Source organism: Talpa occidentalis, unplaced genomic scaffold (genome assembly GCF_014898055.3).
Source record: "Talpa occidentalis isolate TD23 unplaced genomic scaffold, MPIMG_talOcc4v2.1 talOcc4.6, whole genome shotgun sequence".
NCBI classification, from domain to species: domain Eukaryota; kingdom Metazoa; phylum Chordata; class Mammalia; order Eulipotyphla; family Talpidae; genus Talpa; species Talpa occidentalis.
In genome coordinates, this window is record NW_023604972.1 from 95,122,908 (window position 1) to 95,149,175 (window position 26,268).

At 42.3% G+C, this 26,268-nt stretch overlaps 1 protein-coding gene across 1 annotated transcript; it reads left to right on the forward strand.

The window, feature by feature from the left end:
* The first annotated feature begins 47 nt into the window (after positions 1-47).
* On the forward strand, positions 48-25,039 carry CKMT2 (creatine kinase, mitochondrial 2). The gene is made up of 10 exons (XM_037529987.2): positions 48-98; positions 12,175-12,346; positions 13,660-13,858; positions 16,388-16,483; positions 16,950-17,171; positions 18,538-18,623; positions 19,563-19,686; positions 20,628-20,762; positions 21,939-22,064; positions 24,781-25,039. The coding sequence occupies exons 2-10, from the start codon at positions 12,195-12,197 to the stop codon at positions 24,898-24,900; spliced, it is 1,260 nt and encodes a 419-aa protein (XP_037385884.1). The 5' UTR covers positions 48-98; positions 12,175-12,194; the 3' UTR covers positions 24,901-25,039.
* The last annotated feature ends 1,229 nt before the right edge of the window (positions 25,040-26,268 follow it).

Sequence of the window (26,268 nt, forward strand, 5' to 3'; positions counted from 1 at the left end):
GCCCCGCCCCGAGGCCTTTTCAAGGCCCGAGCCGCGCTGCTCCGCGGCACTTCTTGGCGTGGTGCTTGCGGCGGGACGCGCGAGGCTCCGGCTTCAAGGTCAGTGAGACCATTATTCCTCCAAATGCCCGGCGGTGCTAAAGCTAGTGTGAGGGGACTTTCGAGCCCAGGACGTAGGGCCGGCGGTTGGGACCACGCGCGGAAGTTAGTTATCAGGCGCAGCCCCTGCCTGTGGAATTTGTAGTAACTCTCTCAAGAAGCCCTCAGGGGGCTGCCCTTGGCTGAAGCCTCCCTTGCTTTTGCACACGGGCACAGGTGAACTTTCTTCGGTACAGCTTCGCAGAAGGGGCTAGAACCCATGTCTGCAGCCTGCTTGAAGTGCCTGTTTCTCACAGCGAAACAGGATTTTTTTCTTAATGGGGGAAAACATTGGAAATGCCACAGAATTTGTGACTTTAACCTTCAACTCTCTTGCCCTTGTCATTTGCAGAGACTAATCCATTCCTTTCTGGAAATTTTACCTGCACCATCTCAAATGTGTGCAAATCACTGACTTGGGATGAACTAACCTATAGAGAAACTTTTTGAGGCCCTCAAAATGAGCTAATTACTAGTAGATTTAAAAACTGGACCCTATCCAAACTGGGTGTTGTTATTGCTAGAGATTAAATTTTGAAATTAATAACACATTATTAATGAGTCAACTAACATTTTCCCCCCACTTGAAGGTAAAAATGCTGCAGCATTAGCCTAAATGTGTTTCATCTCAGCAATGACTTGTTCTTTGCTTGCTCAGTTGACTGACTGGATTAGTGTTACTGTCAACCCTGTTCTTGTGCCTTGATTGGGTGACATTTCTGCCTTCGAATGTTCTGGTGTGTATGGAGAGAGACATTTGCCAAAACAAGTCAAACTCATTCTGCTCTCCACAGCACTGCCTTCTTTCCTAAGTCTCCCTGGCTCTTGGACACCCCCTACCTACCCCCCCCCCACAGGGTCAGCTGGAATCACGTGAGGTGGCAGTTAATGCCCACTTGACAAGGCTACACTGGTTCATCTGGTGTACTGTTTCCAGGAGTGCTGCTGCTCCTGTCCACAGCTCTCACACTTGTGTTTCTGAACTAGTGTCCTTGGTCTCTTCTCTCATGGAGGACACAACCATCACCAGAACTTGGCAAGCAGACTTCCTGACTAAGCAGGTTCTTGAGGACACCTGAGTAGCATTAGGCTGTTTAAGTGTTCACTTCTTCTTCTGCTTCAATAGATGCCTCTTCCAAATACCCCAACCTTTAAAGTGAACCCTTCTGTGCGTTAAACACTGTTTCAGGAAAGCGAGCAAGTGCCACATGAGCTCATGAACTCTGCTAGCTTCATACACAGATCACATCCTTAGAGAATGGGCTATATGTACATGTCTGGTCAGTTTCCTAAAGGAGTGACTGAAGAAGGTCCAGGAAATAGTAGGTTGAAGGGTGAGATAAAGAATGGGGAATTCTGGGGGTTCAGATGTTAGAGGGGGATTAGTTTTGAGACAGACTTTGGTTTTAGTTCAGAGACTCTTGGTCTTCATCTGTGTCACAACCCAAGAAGGATCCATTTGTCTTCTCAGAGGAAACCACATAGACCCTTGTGTCAGCATTCTAGAAATCACTGATCCAGGAATCCAGAAGAGAGCCAGTTTGGAATGTGATTGATGGAGGTCACACCCATCCCTGTGTGGGAAGCCACAGAGAATTCTTCCCTTGGTCAGGAAGGAGCACCCATCCTTTACAGCACTTCAAAGGATTGGATGTTTCCTAACTTCCCATTTTCTTGACAATAATTTGCCCCTAGGAAATGAGTCTGGTAACGGTCCTATGTCTTCCTCACAAGGAGCCTTGGAAAGGCCTATTTTACAGGGAAGGATTGTAAATATCCCCTGCCTATGAGTTTCTACTTGCTGCCTAGAACAGAAATGCCCAAGAATGCCTATAAGGGTGTCTGTATATCCAGCGGCAGTGAAGTAACTTGAACCCTTTGCTCTCTTAGAACTTGGAGAGAACAGCCATTCTCCGCTGGCCTAGGAGACTGGCATTATGGGAGTTTGCTCAGTGTTCTGTGGAGCTGGTCCAATCCCAAGGACGTCCTCTGTTTTGGGGTGACTCTCTGGATGGAAAACTGACACATGGTCCTCCTCCTGGCCTGCAGCTGCGCTCCTAGCCCAAGGAGCTCAGACACATGGACGCCGTGTACAGCTGGGACTAGAAATAACTCTGAGTCAGCAGAAAGGCACTCATGGTGTCTCCATCCAGAATATTCAGGACAACCAGGAGGCTCAGAATTGAGACAGTTACAGAATCCAAGGCCTTCATATCCCACGATGTCACAGAACCAGACAAAGCCCTTAAACTAGGAGCCAGGCTCCCAGTATATCTGCCTGAGATAGAGAAATATATAGCTCTTGAGCACTCGGACTAAAGGGCCTAATGTATATATTGTTTTTCAATGGAGAGAGCAAGTATAGGAATAGTCACAATGATACTATTCATTGGCTTTGGCTTTGATTTTGCACCTTACATAGAAATTTCTCTGGTTTGGAGCCCAGAAATTCTGACAGATTTTAAACCTGATGCTGTAAACAGTGCTTTTCAAATCAGGGGGTGTTCCAGATTAGGGCAACTGAGGCAGATAATATCTATGGATTGAGGGCTATGAACAATCTCCTTTCCCACCCCTGCATTCCATACTTCTGTAATAGGGAAGAGCCAGGAGTGAAGAAGAGAGAATATAAGCTTATGAGCATTTCCTCAGAGAAAGGTGGCCTGGCCCAGCATGACTGTTAGCCGCACTGAGCACCTAGTCAGAGTGCAGTGGATGGAGTACCCTTGGCATCCAGGTCACTTCAGAAGAAGCCTCAGGGTAAGGAAAGAGAATAGGTTTCTATATGCTGGGACTCTGAGGAAGTCTCATACTCTGAGGCAACAATGCTGTGCCTAGGAGTAGTAAATGCCTTTCTGTAGGCTTAGGGTTCTAACAGGGTAGAGTGCACTGTGGCATACACTACAATGGTTGTTGCTCTCCAGGTCAACAGGGCTACCTGTGGGGGAACTGCGATCTGCAATGAGACTGAATCCAGAGCCAAAGACTGGGTTCAAATCCCAGATTTTCAACTTGCTGGTCCCAGGCCTAGAATGAGTCATTTATCTTCTCTAGATTCTCAGTTACCCATCCACAGAATAATGCTCACTTGGCAGGAATATTGCATGCACCTCGCATGGCTTGGTAGGAGTTCAATGTTAGTTTTTTAAAAAGCTAGTAAGGTTTAACTTGGTATGCATGATTGGAAAGGACATTCCAGGTGGAAAAGGCCTGTGCAAAGGGGCAGAGGTGGATGAAACCTGTCTGGTGAAGCCTGTAGATGAAGGATTTTCTTTTGAGATGCTGATAAGAAGGATCTAGAAGGAGAACCTGGGTGTCCAAACTGGTTAGGCCTATTTTGTGAATCCTGAGGTTTGGTTTCAGTGGATCTGAAAGTACGTGACTTCTGAAATGAAGTTTTGTCCACAGAGAGATTACAAAATAAAAGCATTTAGTGAAACACTTCAAAACATAAAACATATAAGCTAAAATCGACAAACATTCAGAAGAGGGCGTACCTGTGCTGACCGGGGAATTCAGAGGTGGCTTTGATAACCATTTCACAGGGTCTTTAGGAAAAGTGACTCACGTTTATTCAATGCCTACTACAAACTGACACTTAATCCTCACAACCACCCAGGAAGAGGTTGCATGGAGCCCACTACACAGAGGAGATTGTAGAAGTTCAAGTAGGCAATACCTGGGTTTCCAGATCCAGCTGGCTTTAGGGACACCTGTAAAATTGTCTCATAATACACAAGTGACTCCCCATCCTTGTAGAAACTCATTTAAAAGATGGAGTCTAGAAATCTATATCTTTTAACATACAGTTGATTTATTTTTAGCTTTTAACTTTTTTTATTATAAAGGTAACATACAGTGATTTTTGCAGGTGAGACAACAGAGTTCTGTTAAGAAATAATTAATAATCTGCCTCCTCTAAGCCCCCTTCTATGAAGTAACCCTTTTAGCAGTTTGATGAATAATCTTCAATACTTTTCTCTGTGTTCATTCAAATATATGCAAATGCATATATACATACATAGATAGGTCATTGTTACAAAATTAGTGCCACTTGTACTCATTACTATGCAGCTTTTCCCCCTTTTAACCTAAGAATAGTGCATAGACATTCATCCAGGTAAGTGGATTTAACAGTTTAAAATCTATTTAACAATTAAATAGCTACAGAATATTCTATCATCTAAATGTACCACACTTTATACCACCTTTTCCCCTCTGATGGATGGGTTACTTCCAGTTTTTTTGCCACTACAGATGCTTCCTTAATCTTCTGATGTCTCTCTCCTTTACACTGGCAGTTTCATTTCTCCAGAATGAATTTCCAAAGTGTGATGCTAGACCAGTGGGGTGCACATTTCTAATGTTAATGAATGTTTCCTGGTTCACTTTCCAAAATGATTATACTAGCTCACAGAGCAGTCCTGTGATTCTGATCACAGCCAGGTGGGAGGCCATGTGGGCTGCCCCAGCAACAGCGTGTGTAAGTACAGAGTTGCACCTCCTCTTACCTCTGCCCCCTGACTCTCCTCAGCATTACTCAGCAAGAACCTTTTTTTTTTTTTTTTTTTAAAGATTTATTTATTTAGGGCCTCCCCTGGTGGCAAAGGTAGTTGAGCGCAGCGCTGTGAAGCTGTCCTCAGCCTCTGCAGTGCTGATTTGATCCTGGCCAGCCGGCGAGGGTCCCAGCCGGCGAGGGTCCCACATGGCTTGGCAGACCTCTCCTGTGGCACCTGCTGCTCCCCTCAGCAGTGTATTTCATCAGTCTGCCTGTTCTGTTCCTCGCACTGTCTCTGGCGAATATTCTCACTCTCCTGCACATCTGGCCTGTACCCTGGTTCTTGTGTAAATGAATAAATAAATCTTAAAAAAAAAGATTTATTTATTTATGCAAGAACTGGGGTATACAGGCCAGAGGCACGGGAGGGTGAGAAGATTCACCAGGGACAGAGCGGGGAACAGAACAGGCAGACTGACGAAATACACTGCTGAGGGGAGCAGCGGGCGAGACAGGAGAGGTCTGCTTCACTATGTGGGATTCTCACCGGCAGGCCGGGATTGAACCCGCGCTGCAGAGGCTGCGGACAGCTTCACAGTGTGGTGCTCAACTGCCTGCACTACCAGGGATGCCCAGCAAGAAGCTTTTAAAACCAAAAGAAGACCCCACTTTGGCCTCTAGCATGGACCTTTCTTTAGCTGCCTCCATAGAAGCAGAATTCCTGACTTAGAGCAGCTATGTGTCTTTAGAGCTCTGGAGCTCTCAAGTACCTTGGGCAGGCAGCAGGCCTGAGAAGTCCTGTGGATGAGGGCTCAGGAGAGAAAACATCAAAGCTGACTGAAGAAAGGGAAGTGCCCTGGAGCAAGCTGCAATCATAGGGGGTTGTGGTCTAGGAGACAGAAAGAGGAATACTCAGCCCTGGGGGACCAGGAGGACCAGGTGCCCCTGCCTGGCCAAGTGTGACATTCAGCACCAGGAGCCACCTACATCCTTAGGAGAGATTGGAGCTTAGGGGAAATGATCTGTCTTGGCTGAGGAGACCCAGGGAGCCACTAGGAGAAGGCCTGGCTCAGGAAGTGACTTGATTAAGAGTCAGGATAGATGGTCTCAGACAAAAGGATCCCAGGAAGAACCTGATGTGACTCCAGAAAGACTACAGTAGCCCTTCTGGGACCTTCCTGAGTTTTCTGTTTGCTGAGTTGCACTGTTTGCTGAGTTGCACCCAGCTGTTTGCTGGGCAGCACCAAGAGGTGACCTCTCAAAAGTAATGCAAATGAGAGTAACAGATATGAATGCCTAGTTAGCAATTAGTAAGTGGCAGCTACTGTAAGCACCATATGGATTTTCTCTTTAATCCTCAGAATAATAATAATTATAGGAAATATTATTTGAGAAAACTAAAACTTAGAAAGTGAAGTAACCTTCTCAAGGCAATAGAGAATCACAAGTGACCTTCTGGCTTCAGCGCCTCTGGGTATGGGGCTACACCTGTTCTTGTCTTACTCCCTGTCATTGCCTATGTCTGCCTTGGGGCGGGGTGAACCCAGGTTGCCCTGAAGAGATTCAGAAACAAGGTGGAATTTGGACTGCTTCCAAGTCACACATCCTTGGTGAGAGAAGTCTCTGGTAGCCTCCATAATCATAACAGAAGACCTTCCTTCTTTAGCTGACTCCTCCCTCCCCACCTGCCTGCTCAGTGTGAGACAACCCTGGAAGGAAGGGCCTGCACATTTATGCTCTGGCCTCTGCTGGAAGGCCTCATCTGTTAACTGTGGGACAGTCTCTGCTGGGTCACCCCCTGAAAGCCCTGAGGATGGGCTCAGGGATCCCAGGGATCAGACGTCCTATTGTGGCAAGAGGTCAGAAGCCTGTGCAGGGCTGCTGTAGCTCAGGGACAACTTGCAAAGGCTGGGAACCTGAGCAGGGAAATGCTGAAAACCAGTCAACCAGCCTCACCTGGCGGCTTTTTATAAGATTTCAAAATCAGTGGCTGTAAGGGATGCATTTAGTAAGTAGATTTTTATCTTGAGTTTTGATCTGAGAAGCTAGCTCCCAAAATTAATTATAAATTAGCTTGGATACCAGACATAGGGCCTCATTGCAGACTGAAAGTAAAAAGTCAGGCTTGGGGGTAGGCACCTGGGGGAATGACCCAGGTAAGAGACCCAGGGTTGAGACATGCATTACCTGAAAAGGAGATAAAGAGGAGGCTGGTAAGATGACTTCCCGCTCGAAATTCCTGCTGCCTGCCCAAGGTACTTGAGAGCTCCAGAGCAGGAGTCTTTAGCTCTAAAGACACTTAGCTGCTCTAAGTGATAAAGGAGATAAAGAGGAGGCTGGTAAGATGTCTTCCCGCTCGAAATTAGGCAAAGCACTGTTCAACTAATGATATGAAGTTAGGGAAAAAAATGTTTATTGAGCAGCTACCCTGATTTGCCATCAGCTGGGAATAAAATCCAAACATAGCTGGCAGTTCCTCAGTGTGACAGCAGATGCATGACAGTTGAGTTCACCGGATGTCAGACACCACACAGCTCATGTGCAAATGAATGAGCAGTCAGAGAGAGAGAGAGAGAGCAGTCATATTGAGCTCGGAGAGCACAGAGAGATTTTGCAGAGACAGGTGAGACACAGTGTATTAGCAGCCTGTCCTCAAGCTTTCTCATCTCCTCCCCCTTCCACCTACTGGGTTCCCCTAACTCTTAAAAAGCTCAACCTCAAGACAGAGCCACAAAAGCTGTCACTCTGTGACAGTGCTCTAGGAAACGGTTTGGGAGTCTTCATGTCATGATTCTTTACGTGGATGTTTTCATAGAAAGCCACCTGCTTCTTTTCTGCCTCATCTCTCACTTTTGGACAATGTGCTGCTTACATACTACACCTGCCCCCTACCAGTCCACCTATGGCCATGAGGAAAGTTCTCCCTTCTTCCCTGGCATAAGAACAAGAATTCCAGTGTCAGGTATGGCCTCTCTGACCTCAGTGAATTGTGGGGATCTGAGGAGCACCTGTGCCAAGGCTCTCCTGTCAGCAGCCTGTGGGCTTTGCCAGCCTGATAGGCTCAGAACCACTTGTAAAGATCCAGAATTGGAGGTGGAAGGGGCACCTCACCAAGGCTGGGAGAATGGAGGTTGCTCATACATGAGAAGAACATGTGATGTGGACTCAGAGAGCTGTCCCTTCAAATTCCTTCTCTGCCACTCACTGTCACTAGCAGCATGACCCCAACAAAGTCATTAATCTTGCTAGCAGAATGTCCATCTTCATCTACAAAATGGGGACAATAGCATATGATGTGCCTATTATAGCAGACACACAGCGATTCCCATTTCTTTCTTCTTTTCTCCTTCTAGTGAAAATACTGTTTGAGTAGAAACATACAGCGCAAGTCTGTGAGAGCAACTACCTCTGAGCTTCTCTGGAGGTTAAGCGGGATCCAAGGAAGACCTTAGGGTACAAAGTTACCTGCATTTTCAGCAGGCTCTATGGTGGTGCTCTGCAGAAATGAGGGGCCCTGTGGCTAGACCTTACCTCTAGGCCTTATGAAGACCCTGAGTCACAGGGGCCAGCATGGAAGGGAAAGTTGAGGCAGTCAGTTTGGAGGGAAGAGCAACCTTAAGACTGGGCAGCTGGTAAGCAGGAAGGGAATCCTCCAGGTCAAGACCCAGTGATAAGTTTAACCAACAGGCTATCAAACAACTCACGTCTACCTCTGCCTACATCATCTATCCTTGAGACTTCCCCACATACCTGTTTCTCCCCCATGTAGTGACCTTACCATCTATCCAGTTGTTCAGCCCAGAAATTTCAGTCATCCTTGATTTTTTTCCTTATGAACACACCATGAACATACTCAGTTCCAGACCAGGATAGATTGCAAGGTCATTGTCCTTCCTTAGCCTCACTGATAATTCCCACTGCTTGAAAACCCTCTGGCTGCAGGAATGGCGCCCATAGTGAGAGTGTCTGTAGTCTCAAGTCTTTGTATCAGGGAGAAACATGACAGCTCCTTAGCCCCTCATCCAGTGATCTCTTAGCACAACAGTTCAGTATATTATGCTAATGCTCAAGACATAGAGAGAATGCACAAAATTAAGACATTTTGCTGGGGAGACTCATATTTCTTATTGCCCCAAACTTCTGTCCCACAGGCTTCACAGGATATAATGGCTTATAAAATCACTGTGGTTGGAGAGTAGACAAAACCAAATAGTACATTAGTGGACACAGCTTACCTCTTCTAGAAAATCTCTATCCAGCTTGACTTATTTACATGCTATCATAAAGCAAATAGCAAATTGAACCTCCTCTCAGCATGGGTTGCAGCTACAGATAGTACCTATGTAATAATACCTGTATGTCTTACCGAGAAATCGCTAAGACAGAGAAATCTGTAAGACATAGCAAAGCTCTACCTGTGCACATTTTCAAAGACTAACTTTGAACATACAACCACGATTTAGGGAGTCATGAGGAAGTATGATTTCATTGCCAACCTAGCTCTGGTCTTTGGAGACTGTGATATAGTTTCCAGGGTCACTAGCCTTTCAATGAAACCCTTGTTTCAATCTCATACCCAAGTTTATCTTTTGGGACATCATTAGTGAAATCCAGTGTCTCTGTGTATCTTAGAGATAGGAAAAAAAGCATAGAGTCAAAGAAGCAGTAATTTTTGAGTCTGTGTCAAATCTGTACAAGGAATCAAAGCAGGGTAGTAAAAAAATTCAGTTCCAGACTGCATGACTCCACAGGATTATTGGCATGAATCCTACATCAGTGCTCTGACACCAGTGCAAGTTGGAAATCTTCGATGTAAATTATTATTTTCAGAGACTAAAATATAGATATCATGACTTTTCAAGTATTAATGTTTTGAGTCAGACACCCACCCATAGCTCATCCTCCCAGGGAAGACCTTTGAAGACCCCACAGAAGCTGTTGGCAGGCTACACACAGCCACCATTTCCTCCTCTTCCTCCTAACTCTGCTTCTTAAGGTTTACTACCTCAAAGAGATTCTGATATGACCTCATGTCAGTGCTTAAGCAAATTTCAGAAATAAAAATAAAGATCAAGACGTTTGAGGCAACCTCAGAAATTAATGCACTTCCTGCTAATTTAGGAAAGTTGAGTCCTGGCTTTATTTGTGGGCTATACAGCCTGGAAAGATTTTGGGCAATGCTTCTTTTACAATGGTGAGTTTTATGATGAGACTCCAAGATGACAGCATTGACTCTCTGTTCAGGAAGTTTGTGGCAACAAAACAGTGGCTTGAAAGATGTACGCTAGTGTCATCTGCTGCATGTGAGGGCCAGGAAGCATGGCTGGTGTGCTTTGAGGATCACTCACCTACTGTTATAAGGAGATGGACCACAACTCAAAGTCATGTCATGTGATTTATGTTGGGTCATTACAAGTCCCTGGACAACTTTAAGTAATGGCCCATTTATCTTAACTGCTTATTACTAAAGTAATTCCTGTTGTCTTTAGAATTAAGGGAATTGCTCTTAGATATTAGCATAGATGATGAAGTAGACTGACTCCAGCTCCCAAACACAATCAAGGAAGAAATGAACCCCTAAAGGCCTCTGTTAGAATAGTGTGTAAGACCATGCCAACATCACCTTACTAGGGTAGTTCAGGTTTTCAACCACAACCATATACACCAATGGGCACTTTACAACCATCCAACCCACCTAAGCGTGTAGCAGTTTCCTGGAACCTTCTAAACTTTAGGGGGGAAAATTCTACCCTCTCTTTATTTGGGCATCACAGAAACAAACATGATGAGAGAATACTTAGAGGTACCTGTTCTTTTGTTCTCCACACAATACCTCACATAAATAACTCCCTCCTAGGTGATGCTGTAAATTAATTGACCATTCTGATCTCTGAGCAGCAGCAAACACAGAAGCTATCTGTCAGGGCTTATCCTGATTTTCATCCTCTGTTGATATTATATAAATACTTATTTTGATTTACAGATGTTTTCTCCATTTTATCTGCATTTCAGGCTATCCTGCTTCCAACTTTCTAAAGTATATATTAAATATATAATTTATATATACTTTATAGTTCCTTTTTTATTAATCTACTTTTTATTTTACATTGTCTTTTTCGTTATCATTGTTGAAAGATAGTTTGACTAAGTTCTCAATTCTAAATGATAATTATTGTCTTAGCCCCTTAAAGACCTCATTTCTCTGGCTTCCATTGTTCAATGTTGAAATAAAATTGGCTGACTTTATTTTATTTTTTTGTAGATGAACCACCTTTACTCTCTTCTCTTGATATCTTGTCAATGTCACCAACATTCTGTAGTTAATTATTTATCTAGGTGAAGATTTATCTTAAATTTCCTTAGTCTGTGTTGTCTCTCTTGAATTGTAGATTTTTGTCTTTCATAACTTTGGTAAATTCCCTGTCATTTCTCTTAAAAGATGGCCTCTCTATTTTCTCTATATATAGTTTCTATATGGACCATATATTTTTCTATAGATAGTCTCCCTTCTGAAGCTTCAATAAAATGTATATTTGACCTTTTCATTCTATCCTACATGGCTCTTATATCTTATATTTTATTTTCCCATCCCCCTCTCCATGTTGCATTCTGTGTAATTTCTTAAGACATACCTTCCAGTTCATTTATTCTGTTTTCAACTGTGTTTTATCCAGTAGTTCAATTTGGACTTCTTTCAAATCAGCTTGGTGATCCTTAATAGTCTTTTATTGCTTGCTCATCCTTTCGAGTCCATCACTTCCTTAAACATTCCACACAGCATTGATCTACATTCTTACCTGACAAATCATTGGGAATCTAAAGCTATGGGCATTTCTCCCGTTGACTCTGATTCCTACTTCCTTGTGTGCTTGGGGATTGTTGACTGAGATCTTATTGCTTGACCTTAATGCATAGGAAACCAGGGTCTAAATGGAGTGTGCTCTCCCCAAAGAGAGGATTTGGCTCTGCTTTTCCTAGGAGCCAGATTTGGGGAGATGCTGAACTTGGACTACTTCAGCCCCTATCAAGGATCCTATTTCACTAGGGGGAACACCTCACTGCTGTTTTCCTGACCTTAGTGCTCAATAAGCATCCAGGTTCAAGATACCTCAACTGCTTAGTCTGTTACCCTGAGCTCTGGCATCAACTCATTTTGGAGAACAGAGTAGGAGAGTGGTCCTTGAGACGTGCTCTAACCATCATATGCCCTACAATCCATCCTATGCAGGGTCTAGTTGTTGTACAGTGACAGGGTCTCAAAGGGCACCTGGTCTGTCAAAGAGCCAGAAGAACAAGTCCTCTGTTTCTGTTTATTTTTCCTGTATATCATATCACTAGAGAAAATGGCATGTTTGGGCAGTTTGACATGCAGAATGTCTGAATCTACCCAGATTTCCTCAAGCAATATGAAAGGGGTGCAGGAGAAAGGAAGGAAGAAAACAAAACTGCTTCTGCAGTTCTTTCTTTTGCCTGTTGATCTCTAAGCAGTGCTTCAGAGCCCTCCTTGAAGCTATCTAATCCACTTTCTCTGCTTTTCAGGCACTCACCCAAGAGGAAGCATGGCCAGTGCCTTCTCTAAGTTGCTAACTGGCCGCAATGCCTCTCTACTATTTGCCACCCTGGGCACCAGTGCCCTAACCACTGGGTATGTGCTGAACCGGCAGAAAGTATGTGCTGAGACCCAGGGGCAGCACAAGATGTTCCCTGCAAGGTAGGTCCATTAGGCTTTCAAATAACTCCAAATGCCAGCCAGAAATGTACTCTTTTCTACTGGAAATAGTTAGCAAGGTTCACTGTTTTTGCCTTGGAGCCTAAGTTGGCTTGACAATAATTTTTGAGACTCATTAAGCACAGTGACCTGTGGTGAGCACAAGACGCTGCAGCAGCATCATGCCTGCCCAGAGCCTGCAGTCTATATGTATAGTAGTAATAGTCATTGTTAACATTTGTTGAGCACTTTTATGTGTGTTAAGCATTTTCATGGAGTATCTATTTTATTCACCTTAACACTCCTTGATAATGAAATGAAGGCTTAGAAAAATTAAGTCATGCCCAAGTTCACACAACTCATGCAGCCAAATGCATATCTAGAGACCCTAATTCCAGACTCATCCTCCTGGAAAATGCCATGTTATAGTACTGATTTTAGGTATCAGCTTTAAAGGACAATGCAGATGGGAAATGGAAAAGTGGTGTGAAGATGGATGTGTTTTCTCAGCCCTTGAAACCTTGCCATGGATGTGATAGCGCACATTAAATAGAGCTGGAGTGCAGTGCTGATATTAAGGGATTCTATGAATTCAGGTGTGAATGGAAGAGATGAGGAAAACCTGTAGCTGACTTTTGTGGGACTCAGAATCTCTGAGAGAATTACTGCTATGCACCTCAGCAATTTCTGAGGTGAGATCATCTGTGTTTGAGCCTATGGTAGTCCTAAATCCTTACCTTCAAGCAATACATATCTCATGGAAAAAATAGCACCTCATTTGATTTCTCTCTGTGTTATTCCAACAGATACTTACTGAATGTCTGTTTCAATAGCTAGGCACTTTGCTCTACAGAGCTGATGGAATCATGGCATTAACATCATAGAAGGTCAGATAAATAAATGAATTTCAATGTAGTTACAGCTTCTAGGTTCCCCAACATGTACCCAAGTGACCAAAACATGCTGTTGTATTTTACTAGAGCTTCTAGGTTAAGAAAAAAAGAATTCTGCATGTGATTTCATTTCCTTTTCTAATTATTTTCACTCTGTCTTCTCTTTACATGAACAAGAGGCACATCTGTGTGCTCTGCAGCCAATATCAGGGGTTCCTTAGGCAGGGCCACATCCCTCTGAGGGGACTTATTATTTATTTATTTTTTTAATAATCTGGCTTACTTAAGTCATGAATCCTGGGCATGATTTCTAGCCAAGTGTCCCTGAAGAGAACCTGGTGGGAGGATGACTAGAAACTTAAGTCCTTTCTTAGGCCCCTTCCCTCTGGGACTGCTCGCTGAAAGTCCCTCTCCTGATTGCAGTGCAGACTACCCAGATCTGCGCAAGCACAACAACTGCATGGCGGAGTGCCTCACCCCGTCCATCTACGCCAAGCTACGTAACAAAGCAACACCCAATGGCTACACGCTGGACCAGTGTATCCAGACTGGAGTGGACAACCCTGGCCACCCCTTCATAAAGACTGTGGGCATGGTGGCTGGTGACGAAGAATCCTATGAGGTAAAGCTATGGACTACTGGGTCCTAGGTGGGAGAATGTGCCTGGGCCCAATATTTTTCTCTGTTCTCAGGGGCCAGGTTTTTGCCTTCTTGGGAAGCATTTCCAGAAGGGAAGCAATTGCTATAGAACATCTGGAACGCTTGAGGTCTGCAACTTCCCAGGGGAAGGACTTCCTTTGCTGCTGCTCTAGTAACCCTCCTCATCAAGGAATGAACTTCATGACAGAACTCTTTTAGATGGTCAAAGGGATAAATTAGTACAGAAAAAAATTTTTTTTTTTTATGTTTTGTGGTAATGTGCATTTGCCAGGAAGCATTAGGAGGCAATATGCTTATGGCTGGACTTTACTGAAGGGAGTGGATGCTTCTGTCATTAGACAATGACAGGGGCCCTTTGCCCTGTCCAGGGGCCCTTTGCCCTGATCCCATATTCCCACAACTCTCTCAGATAAGCTGGGTGGGAACTAGGTGCTGTCCACTGTTCCACCTGCTGGAAATCAGAGGGATGAGTAGAGAGATCCTGCTCCCAAGTCAAACAAAGGGCTCCTAAGCTCCTCTAGTTGAGACTGGAAAAGGGAATCCACACACACATCAGAGAGGTCAGGCAAGGAGTCAGGGTTTATTGATTAGTATGAGAGTGAGGAAAGAACACTCTGGAGAGATGTCTCTAGTCATGAGAGAGACCCTCCAAGGTGCTGGGCATAGGGTCTATTTAGGTTTTAGGAAGGGAGTTTGGGAACAGAGGAATTAAATTTTACTGCCTAAGAAAGCAAGAAGCATGGACTTGGGGAAGTCCATTTGTTGTTGCTAATTGTGGGCCCCCATCAGCTGCAGTTGAGTGGTGGTGGTGGCCTGGTGACCGTCTCTAAGATGGCCATCTTGTGGGGGCTTTCTGCATGCAGCTCCAGTATGAACCAGTCTGGTCTCAAATCTGTGACTCTTTTCTTCTGGGCCTGTAACTCCTTTTTCCCCATAGCAGCCAGCTTGAGAAGCTGTGGAAAGGAATACATAGCCTGAGGAAAATTTAGTAAAAAGACACAATAGGCCATGGAAATTTCTGTCAGCAGGTGTGCAGGCCTAGAGTCATTAGCCTTGTTTAACCTCTTGTTTACCAGTGTGTAGGAAAAGCAAAATTTTGTCCTTGAGTCCCATTCCTACCCCTTCCTGTCTCCATTCCATGTATTTTCGGTTTGAGAATTGCTGATTATACAGCCATTATAGACCAGACTGCTGAATTCACCACATCTCTTGTGGGAAATCCCATAATCCCCTGCATCTCCCCAGTACAGAAACATAGGGTGGTCTTCTGCTAGCATAGCTCAGCTCCTATGGCACCTTTCCTGGAGCATTCTCTAGTCATGGCAAACACTTCCATCTCCCAACCCCCTCAGGTCCGTTCTTTGTGCTCTTCTGATGCAGGGAACTGAAGGCAATTGTCTGGGAAGGCAGCCATCAAAAGGAGGGAGGGAACCATCTTGGTAGCTCATTCACTTACAGTCATGAGCAACTCAGGGTTCCCAGAGTCCCCAACTAGAGCTGGCTTCCTGACCCAACACCCCCCATCCCCACTCTCAGACTTCCTCTAGGCTGCAGAGGTGCTCTGTTATGACTTCTTTTAATATTATTTTACCTGGGGCCTCCCTGGTGGCGCAGGCAGTTGAGTGCCACACTGTGAAGCTGTTCTCAGCCTCTACAGTGCCCTTTCGATCCCAGCCAGCTGGCGAGAATCCCACATGGTGTGGCAGACCTCTCCTGTCTCGCCCACTGCTTCACTCAGCAGTGTATTTCATCAGTCTACCTGTCCTGTTCCCCACTGTCTGGTGAATCCTCTCACCCTCCCATGCATCTGGCCTGTACCCCAGCACTTGTATAAATAAAAAATAAATATTTAAATAAAAAAATATATATTATTTTACCTGGATATTACTGACACTTTTGTTTTTTAAAAAATATAGTTTGCACAAGATTGTTGGGCTGGGGAAGCTCCTCAAGGGTGAGGGGGTCTGGCTTCACCCTAGCTGCTGCTGTGCACTTTTCTTTTGGTGTAGTTGACCTTCCACAAATTTATTAAGTTGCTTAAACTCAAAAACTTGACTTACCCTTTTGACCACAAAACTATTTAGCCTCTGATCTGCCAACTTCTTTTATGCCACAAAGATAAGAACTTCTGAAGAAAACCCTCCAGTCCTTAAACAAGATTTTCTTGCTTAGTAAGAAAATCAAGTAAGCTTAGCAGATTCAATAAGTAAGATGTTTAAGATCTTAAGGATGTTTAAGTTCTGCAGCCCTGCCCTCTCCCAAGTGACAAGGTTCCTCAAAGAGATTTTTCTCTGGTATAGCCTATCACCATCAGCAGCAGCATCACCATCCACCAATCCACTCTCACACCCACTTCCTACATGTTAGCACTGAGAATTTCAGAGAAATATGTCATCTGCTTTGATCCTCAAGAATAAAAAAGGCAAGTGAATGATCTTTTAGTAATAGATGAACCAAATAAAGAGTAAAAAGAGCACCTTCCCTCTCTCAGGTGTTTGCTGAGCTTTTTGACCCCGTCATCAAGCTCAGGCACAATGGCTATGACCCCAAGGTGATGAAGCACCCCACTGATCTGGATGCATCCAAGGTAAGCTCCAGCCCTCTCTCTCCCTTCCCATGAAGTTGGTACTCCAAAGCTCAAGGTAAGGAACACCTGGGAAAAGGGTCCCATCCAGATGCCTCTGAAAACACAGCATACTCCCTGGAGGGCCACTGAGGTCAGGAAGGCCCCCTTAATAAGTACCACCAGAGTGATGCTAGTGACTAATAACTTAGTCTTCCCTAAAGCAATTCTTTTTTTCATCTGAAATCTAGTGGGAGGAAAGGACTCCAGATGGTACTGTGTAAAGTAGCTCTGCCCTTATCACTAAGGTTCCCCCCTCCCAATTCTACACTGTGCTCATCATGTTGGTTATGCAAACATGCACAGTACCCAAGAATTTCCTGCAGGCGATACTGCATATTAGCAAGTTGGAACCCATGGTGGCTTAGGTGGTTGAGGCAGGACCATGGTCTGAGGCTGACTGCCTGTGACCCTGAGCTCTGCTTGACAGATCACCCACGGGCTGTTTGATGAGCGTTATGTGCTGTCATCTCGGGTGCGCACAGGCCGCAGCATCCGCGGATTGAGCCTGCCACCGGCCTGCTCCCGGGCTGAGCGCCGGGAGGTGGAGAATGTAGCCATCACGGCCCTGGAAGGCCTCAAGGGGGACCTGGCCGGCCGCTACTACAAGCTGTCGGAGATGACAGAGCAGGATCAGCAGAGGCTCATCGATGTGAGTGGGGACCCTTGAATGACCGGCGGGGGCTGCCGGTAGTAGGGCTGCATACACAACTTCTTAGTTTGTAAACTGTGAGCTGCAAGGGCAGCCTGTTCTGCCAGGTTCAGACTTAAACTCTTTCAATATAAGGAAAGAAGATGAGGCCTTAAAACTTTACTTTAAAGCCACACAAATAGTCTTTGGATAAAATATGCAGGGGTAACTCCAATATGGAGTGGGTGGGCTGGGGATCAGTGTATTTGGGGTGGTCCAAATGGAGGATCTGCTTGCTTGATATAGAAACCCTATCTGTACTTGGGGAAGTTCTCCATTACTACACCCAAAGAAGTCCTGGAATTTAGGAAAATCTAGAACAAGTCCCCTCCTTCTCTGACCTTACCCACCCCCACCTCAAGCAGCCATTTTAGCTATTTCTGTCATCCTTGACAGTGACAGTTCACAACCTGTTCTGACTCAAGTCTTGATCCTCTTCAACTTCTTAGTTTGTAAAAAGACTCCTCTCCCCATTTCCTCCTGATTTTCTTACTTCATATGACTATATGGTGTCCCTATTCATATTTTTACTGTGCACATACAAATTAAAAAAAAAACATATTGTCTCTTAATACTGATTTTGATATGTAGAGTATATGTTGTAGTGGTTAAAGCACAAGCTTGAGAGTCATACAGGTCTAGCTTTGAGTCTAGGCTCTCTCACTTCCTAGCTCTGTGATAGGTTTTTTTTTTTATCTCTCTGAATCCCAGTTCTCATCATTTGTGAAACAGAATGATTATATTTATCTAAAAGTGTTGTTAATGAGAATAAAAGGAAGTAGAAGTATGTAGCATAGAACCTAGAATATAGGAAACTTTAATGGTGACTTTTTATATATCATTATTTTACATCTCTATTATTTTTTAATGGAAGGAATGATGATAATAAACCAGTAATGCTAGAAATAGAGAAGGGCAGCTATGTGGAACAGATTTTGTAAAATAGCGTCTCTCACTGTTTGCTCTGCTTTTGCAGAGCATCCTGCTAGTGGGGTGTATACAGTCCATGCAGCTACCACCATCTGGGCCAAGCCAGTGCTTTTCACCTTAGCTGTACAACGGAATCACCTAAAGAGCTTTTAAAAATGACAATGTCTAGGCCACACCCATCATAATTAAGTCAGAAGCTCTGAGGGATAAGAGATAGACATTAGTTTGATTTTTTTTTTTAATAATCAAAAGTATATTTTAGTGGGTAGTCAATACTGAGGCCCACTGCCCAAAAGATCTCAGCCATTATTAGCAAGTTGAAACTTGACCACTTGGCACTTACTATTATGTCTGGTCTCATCAGTTTTTCTTTCTGCTTTGTCCCTTTGGCCTGCAGGACCACTTTCTGTTTGATAAGCCAGTATCCCCTTTACTAACTTGTGCTGGAATGGCCCGTGACTGGCCAGATGCCAGGGGAATCTGGTATGGACATAGCGTTTTCAAATTTGCCATGTGTGCAGAGGATCTGCTTCAGATGTTCTGCTTATCCTAACTTGAAGTTGCTGTGGCCTGCACTTGACAGCATGTTCAGCTTGAGCTAACTAGAGAAGAGAGAGTACTTAGAAATTTTGTGTGTGTGTGTGTGAGTGTGTGTGTGTGTGTGTGAGTGATGTTTCTAAGATGTGTAGGAATGTTCACCGGTTTGCATGAATTATGCATGAGAGAAAAGACTATCTTTTAAGAAAAATTAGCTTTATATTACTTGACCTTGTAGAGCATCTGCTTCATGACATTTACAGAGCAGAAAATGGAAAATAAACATTGAGGATTTAAGCACAGCCTATAAGGAAGAATGGATATCAAGTGTAAACATATTTTGTCTTGGCTAACAGTCCTCAGTCCACTTTGATTCCTGTATGTTGGTAGGTTATTATGACACTACCTGAAGGAGCTGGGATAAAAATAATCTGGAACAGCTGCTCAGAGCGGGTGGATAGGCAGACTTTATATAGCAAACATATGTAAAATCCCCTGTAACTCAAACATCTAGGAATGTGGGTACAATCTTTTTTTTGTTTGTTTTTAAGCACAACAAGATTTTGGTTAAAATTATTAAAAAACTAAATACTTCTGTTAGAGTTGAATTAATGTCATCCCAGTTCTCCCAGTCTGAGGAATAAGAGAAGTTATATTCTTGTTGGGCAAAAACATGACATTTTTTATGGCCTGAAGTTATCTTACTCTTCATTCTGTCAAGTTAATATTATTTTGTAGTACTTGTTCAAGCACAATTAAGAGATTAGGGCCATCCAGAAAATGAGGAAGGTGAAATGAAGCAATCAAGCTACAGAAGTAATGGGAATTTTCATGTGTTGAAGTAAATGTAATTAACACTCAATACCATATTTCTCTCTTCATTAGGCATAATTATGACAAGACATTTCTCATCTGGATAAATGAAGAAGACCACACCAGGGTAATCTCTATGGAAAAGGGAGGCAATATGAAAAGAGTATTTGAGCGGTTCTGTCGTGGACTAAAAGAAGTAAGATATTATCAGAGATTTCTGAATATTCACTAAATAACATCTATTTTCCATTCTTGAAAAAATACGCTATGGTGACTTACAAGGTAGAGCTGATATTTTCTAGAGATCATTGTATCTTTTGGGTGGCACTTCCATGGCAGTACTTCAAAAACTAGGTGACTTTCTTTTGTTATTAGCAAGATCTTATGCTTCCTTTCCCAATTCAGAATGGTTTGGGAGGGGCCTCCCTAGTCACACAGGGGTTAAAAACAGCGCTATCAAGGTATTGCCAGCCACTGCAGCACGCATTCGATTCCCCAGACAACCTCGGAGGTGACCCACAAGGCGCAGCAGACCTCTCCTGTCTCATCTGCTGCTCCCCTCAACAGTGTATTTCAGTAGATCTGCCTGTTCTACTCCTCACTTTGTCTCTGGTGAATTCTTTCACCACCCCTACCCCTGCCCCTCGCACCTCTGGCCCACACCCCAGCTTTTGTATGCATACATAAATAAATCTTAAAAAAAAAAAAAAACAGAATGGCTTGGGAAAATTTGTGTATCATCATTTATTTTCTAGCTTCTTTAACATTGCTCTTGGCTCTTCTAAGCACAGGGACAATATAGAATGTGACTAAAGACTAAAATGTTCTTCAATAACTTGAGCACAGATTTACAGGCTGAGAATTTCTATAATGTCCTACTCTCCTGTTATGAAAAATAATAATAGCAACCAACACTTACTAACTATTTAATATTTGCTAGTACTGTATTCAGTGATTTACATGGTTCACCTAATTTAATCTTAATATTCTGATAGGTGTTATTTTCTATTGAAGGAGAACTATAAATTTGCCTAAATTTCATCCATAGTAAACATGTGATTCACATTTATCTCCCTGATGTTTGGGTTGCTGAATGGATGGATATTTGAGAACTCTGTCATTTGTTCACTGTTGTAGGTAGAACGGTTAATCCAAGAACGAGGCTGGGAGTTCATGTGGAATGAACGCCTAGGATACATTCTTACCTGTCCTTCAAACCTTGGCACAGGATTACGGGCTGGTGTCCACGTTAAGATCCCAAAGCTCAGCAAGGTAACATTATGTAGCTGGCATCCCTGTTGGGTTCGGCCAGGATCAGCTCAGATTGACTGCTTTGTGGAGGGAGAAAATGTCACTGCCATTCCTTAATGCTTATTTTCAGCATTTGTAATAGAAAATAGTGAGAAAGGGTTAGGTTTGCCTCTAAAGTATTTTTATCAGTTAGGATCAAAAGTTCAGGGTTGTAAGAAAAGGATGCAACTTCAAGAACAAGAAGTTTAAATTCTCCATCGTATAACAAATTCAGATAGGAAGGCAAACTCTGTGCCCTGGAGTTCCTCCCATCTCCTTTCTCTGTTTCTCCTGGTGCAGGGGTTCTCAGACTTGAACTTGCATCAGAATCCCTGGAGGCTTGAAAAACACAGATCGCTAGGCCCACCTCCAGAATTTGCATTTCTGACAAGGTCCCAGATGCCAAGACTGCTGATTGGGGAATCACACCTAGAGGACCCCTCTCATAGAACATATTCCCCTTATATAGTCACAGCGAGGTCCCATGTTCCAGCTTGGCAGAAGGGGAGAGACTCTGCAGATGGATCCATTTAAAGATTTGAGCTCTAGGCCTGGAAGTGGCACCCGTCACTTCTGCTCATTCCATCAGTAAGAACTTAGTGGTCATTTCTCAGCTCCACCTGTGGTTGATATAGAAAAAGGATTCTGGTGCATAAGAGTTTCTGCCACAGCACAGCAGAACCAAACATTATAAAGACAATTTAAGAAAATATACTTTTTGCCCAAAATAAAACTCAAATTTAACTTTTTGCTATTCAGTGCTAACATGATTTATTTGATGTGATTTAATGTTGTGATTTTAACTATATCAATTACAGTTGTTATACAGATGATACAAACTCACCCAAACTGGTATCTGAATGCAAACAAACAAACAAACAAACAAAAAAACAAAACAGTATAGCAGTATAGCTCTTTTGCCTTCTATCTATCTAGCTCTCTGACATTGGGCAAGTTAATTCCTTTGAGCCTTAGTTTCCTATTTCATGGAATTGTAAGGTTTAAAAGTTCCAACAGTGTCCTGGTACATGGTAAATATATGCTTAATAAATATTAACTGTTATTTCTTCTCATTATACATCTTTTCTAAGTGAATGTAAAGATGATGGTGAAATTGATTTTGCTTCTTACAACATTCAGTATTATCCCTTGTCCCAGGATCCGCGCTTTTCTAAGATCCTGGAGAACTTAAGGCTCCAGAAGCGTGGCACAGGTGGTGTGGACACCGCAGCAGTGGCTGATATCTACGATATTTCCAACATAGATCGAATTGGTCGATCTGAGGTAATAGCTTCCTCACTTTCCAAGCATGAACTAATTGTCAGTCTTAGAGAACTAGTCTAAATAGTCTTATCTTGTTTATAATATTCAAGACTTCGTTTTCCCCCATTGAATCCTGAGTCATATTAGCCTTTCATTCAGTAGTACTGTCATGTATCACTTAACAATGAAGGTACGTTCTGAGAAATGCATCATTAGGTGTTTTCTTTGTTGTGTGAACATTGTAGAATATAGTGACAACCGAGGTGGTATAGCCTTTTACATACCTAGGCATATGGAGTAGCCTGTTGGGATCAGCATCATATACGCGGCCTTGTTGACTGAACCGTCATTAAGTGATGCATGATTACACTGCTTCTCCATGGGAAATAACTACATCAGGGAAAGGGCCAAGGGAGCTGAGTATGTCTAGGCAAGTAAAAGAATTCACAGTGGGACCATTGTCACCATCCTGCCCCCTCGAGCATTCCAGAGACCTTCAGCAGCAGGAGCTCCATGATGCTAACAGCAGTACTTTACAACTGTAAAGTCAGAGAACATGTGTACTATTTCTCTAAAGGTGGTAAAATAGTGGAATTTTCTCTTGATTCTGAATTTCTTTTGGTGAAGGTCACATACTTTTATCTTCTCTTCCATACTTTTAGATATTTGATAGTTTCTAAAATTATATTGTTAGGGCTAAGGATGGCAAGCATAATATGGGCATGTATACATAAGTTTGTGCTCATAAAAGAATCCTTAGGATACTATGAATACTGTACATAGGATGTATAGGATTCATGAACTATACATATAGGCCTGCAGCCATGTGTGAGATGAAGTACAAAGAACTCACTCAAGGAACAGGCTGTCGAATCCCATCAAATGTAATTTTCTGGGTGTGGTCCCAGTGAACATATTATGCCCATTGTTAATTTAATATATAGTTCTTAATAACTTAGTTGCTTATTATAAATCTGTTGATTATAGATGCTCTCTCTTACCCGCCTACATTTGGATATTTCACTGCCTGTTAGTATCTGTGCCAATAAAGGAAAGGCAAAAACATTCTCAGCTTGTATGTTAGCAGCCTTAGTAAAGCACTTGAAAAGTGTCTATAAATACCACAAAATACCACAAAAAAACTGAAATTTACTGACTAATGTGCAGTGTAGTGATTAAAGAAAATCTCGGACCTAGCCCTGTTTGCTTCTAATATTACTAGATTTTTATTACTGAAAATTGAAGTAGTTACCTCTAAAAATGTTTTTAAAGTCTAACTATAAGTTAATAGTTAAACATTATAAAGGCTAGAAAAATGCCCAAAATAGTAAATAACAAAACTACTTATTTAATCTAACAATCCTGGATTACGATTGTGAACATTATTCTAATTGCCTTCCATTCATAAAATGATTTAAAAAACTCTTAAAACAAAATTTAGTGTTATATATTTGATATTATTACACATCTTTTCCCCAATACATTCTATCATGAACATTCCCCCACAACATTAGATAGTCTTCAAAAACATGATATTTAATAACAGCACAGTGAAGCTAGTTCATTATCTATTTAACATTTCTCCTTACATAACTCTGACCATCTCTATACATAACTCTAATCACAACTCTGATTAGTTAGGATATATTTCTAGGAAAGGAATTCTGTGATGAGATGAGGGGTTCTTACTTATGACTAAATTTCCTACCAGACAATTTATACCAAAATAGAGTCTCACTGGCAGTGAGTGAGAAACCCATCTAACCACACCCTCACAAATACTTGGATGGATAGGTCCAGACATTGAAAATAGGTTTTTTTTTTGACTAGTAATGACTAGCTTTCTGAACCAAGCCTTTCTCAGGGAGGGACCTGGGCTCCATCATGCCTAAGGTATGTTTACCGGTAACACTAAACAATCCCTTTTCTCCTTGCTTTTCATTCTTGAGTTATATCATGTATTTTAATGCTATTGGAAATTAACTAATCACTTACTTATTTTGTTTTTTTTTTTCAGGAGTAGTGCAAATAATTTATTTGGAGGTGATTCCAGGAAAAGAAATTCATAGGCAGATGTGTTTTAGTTTAAGCAGAAAAAATATTTGTAAACCAAAATTCTAACCTATTTTTAAAAAGTGAGAATTTTAAAATGTTCATCTTAATATAATTCACAAAGTTTCCTTTAAGTGGCAAACTTGCCTTTACAGTGAAAATGTGATTTAATCACCAGTTGATTGTGAATAATTTTCCAGAAAGACATTCATTGTGTAAACAGTAACTCAACTATAGTATATTTAGTGTTCAGATAGTTTAGCACAGGTCAAAACTGGAATTCAGGCCAAATAATAACACAGGGGTGTCACTGTGTAGTTACTTTTTGAACAAACTTTGTTGTTTTTTAGCAGAGACTGATGAGGAAAAAGTGTCTGGAATTCAAGTTAATGAAGTTAACTTGAAGTTCTTACATACATAAAGTTCTCACACACAGAGTAGTAACCCTGTCTTAACTAAAGAAAGATTGAAAGTAACCCTGTAATTTCTGTGTTTCTCATCTCTGACAATTACTATCAGATACCTCTCCTTCTAAAACCTTTAGGGAAATAATGAGAAGGAAAAATTTGTTATAAAGTTCATCTAATGTTGCAAGTTCTCTTTTGTCCCAGTATTGTTACTATTGATCAATCAATGCTTTGCATGTCTCTTCTGTGCAAATTAATCATCTTTTTCATTATCGAAGGTTGAGCTTGTTCAGATAGTCATCGATGGAGTCAATTACCTGGTGGATTGTGAAAAGAAGTTGGAGAAAGGTCAAGATATTAAGGTGCCACCGCCTCTTCCTCAGTTTGGCAGGAAGTAAACTTTTCCTTTCTCAATTTAAAATGTCTGCTGGTATGACAGACATAAAGATACCTTTACTCTGAGAGTTTTTGTAGACTTGAAGAATAGAAGTAAAATTGTAGGTCCTATCTATCTTAACAATAAAACTCTCCTTAATATCATTGGTTTGTTTCCCTCATTTTCGCACACTACTCAGAAGGGCAAATGCAGCCAATTACAAGTAGCAGGAGGCAAAAATATTTTAAGGCAGTGATAAAACTAATATTTATGAGACCACTTACAATTGTAGAAACCTTCAAACTAATGCTACTATAATCAACCCTTAAACACGTCCCTATGAACACCATTGAAAAATGAGGAACTAATAAAGTAATCAATTTTTTGGCAAATAGAGCAAGAGGACATTCATTTCCCTTGAGAATGTGGAAATAAAGACTACAAAAATGAGGACAGAGGCTATTTATTCAGGGTTGCCATAGCAGGTGAGTCAGCCACCATCACTTGAATGTGGCAGAAACTCAAAGGTAAGCATAGGATAGCTTTATTGTGGGAGAAAAAGGGAAGGCTTCCATGATATAACTGGGGATGTAGGGCTGGGGGAATTAGGCAGGTTAACTAGAAGCAGGGCATCCTGTGAGCTATATTGTGATTTGGATGAAATGTATATAGCATGCATTTTTGGTCTTCATCCACACTTCCTTGCTCATAGCTGCCAAAAGCCCTAGAATTTCCTAAGTGTTGAAAAGTGATCAAAGTGTCCCAAGTTAATGGGGTGACTTTTGTGGAAGCCTAAAGATGGAGGCTGGTTTCCCTGGAGAACCAACCAAGTAATCAGTGTTGGAACTTCATTTCCATACCCTGATATCTGGGGAGGGAAGAGTGGATGAAGATTGGGTTCCTCACCAGTGGCCAATGAGTTAATCAGCCATGTCTTTGTAATGAAGCCTCCACAGAGGCACAGAAGGAGGAACTTCAGAAAGTTTCTGGGTTGATGAAAATGTAAGGATTTGGGGAGAATGGCTCACCTGGAAAGTACATGGTCACTGTGACATTTTCCCTCATGCTTGGCCCTATGCATCTCTTCCATCTTGCTGTTTTTAAGATTCATCCCATGTAACAAATCTGTGATCCAGAAAGTAAATGCATTTCCTGGATTATTAATTATTATTATTAATTATTATTATTAATTTGGTGAAAAAATTTACCAAATTAATTGAGCCTGAGGAGGAACTTCTAGGAACCTCTTATTTATAATTTAGTCAGAAGTGCAGGTAACAACCTGGGCTTGTGACTGACATCTGAAGTGGAGGGTGGTCTGAGAAGATTGAACCCTTGCCTGTGAAAGCTGATGCTATCTTTGGATAGATAGTTTCAGAATTGAATTAAA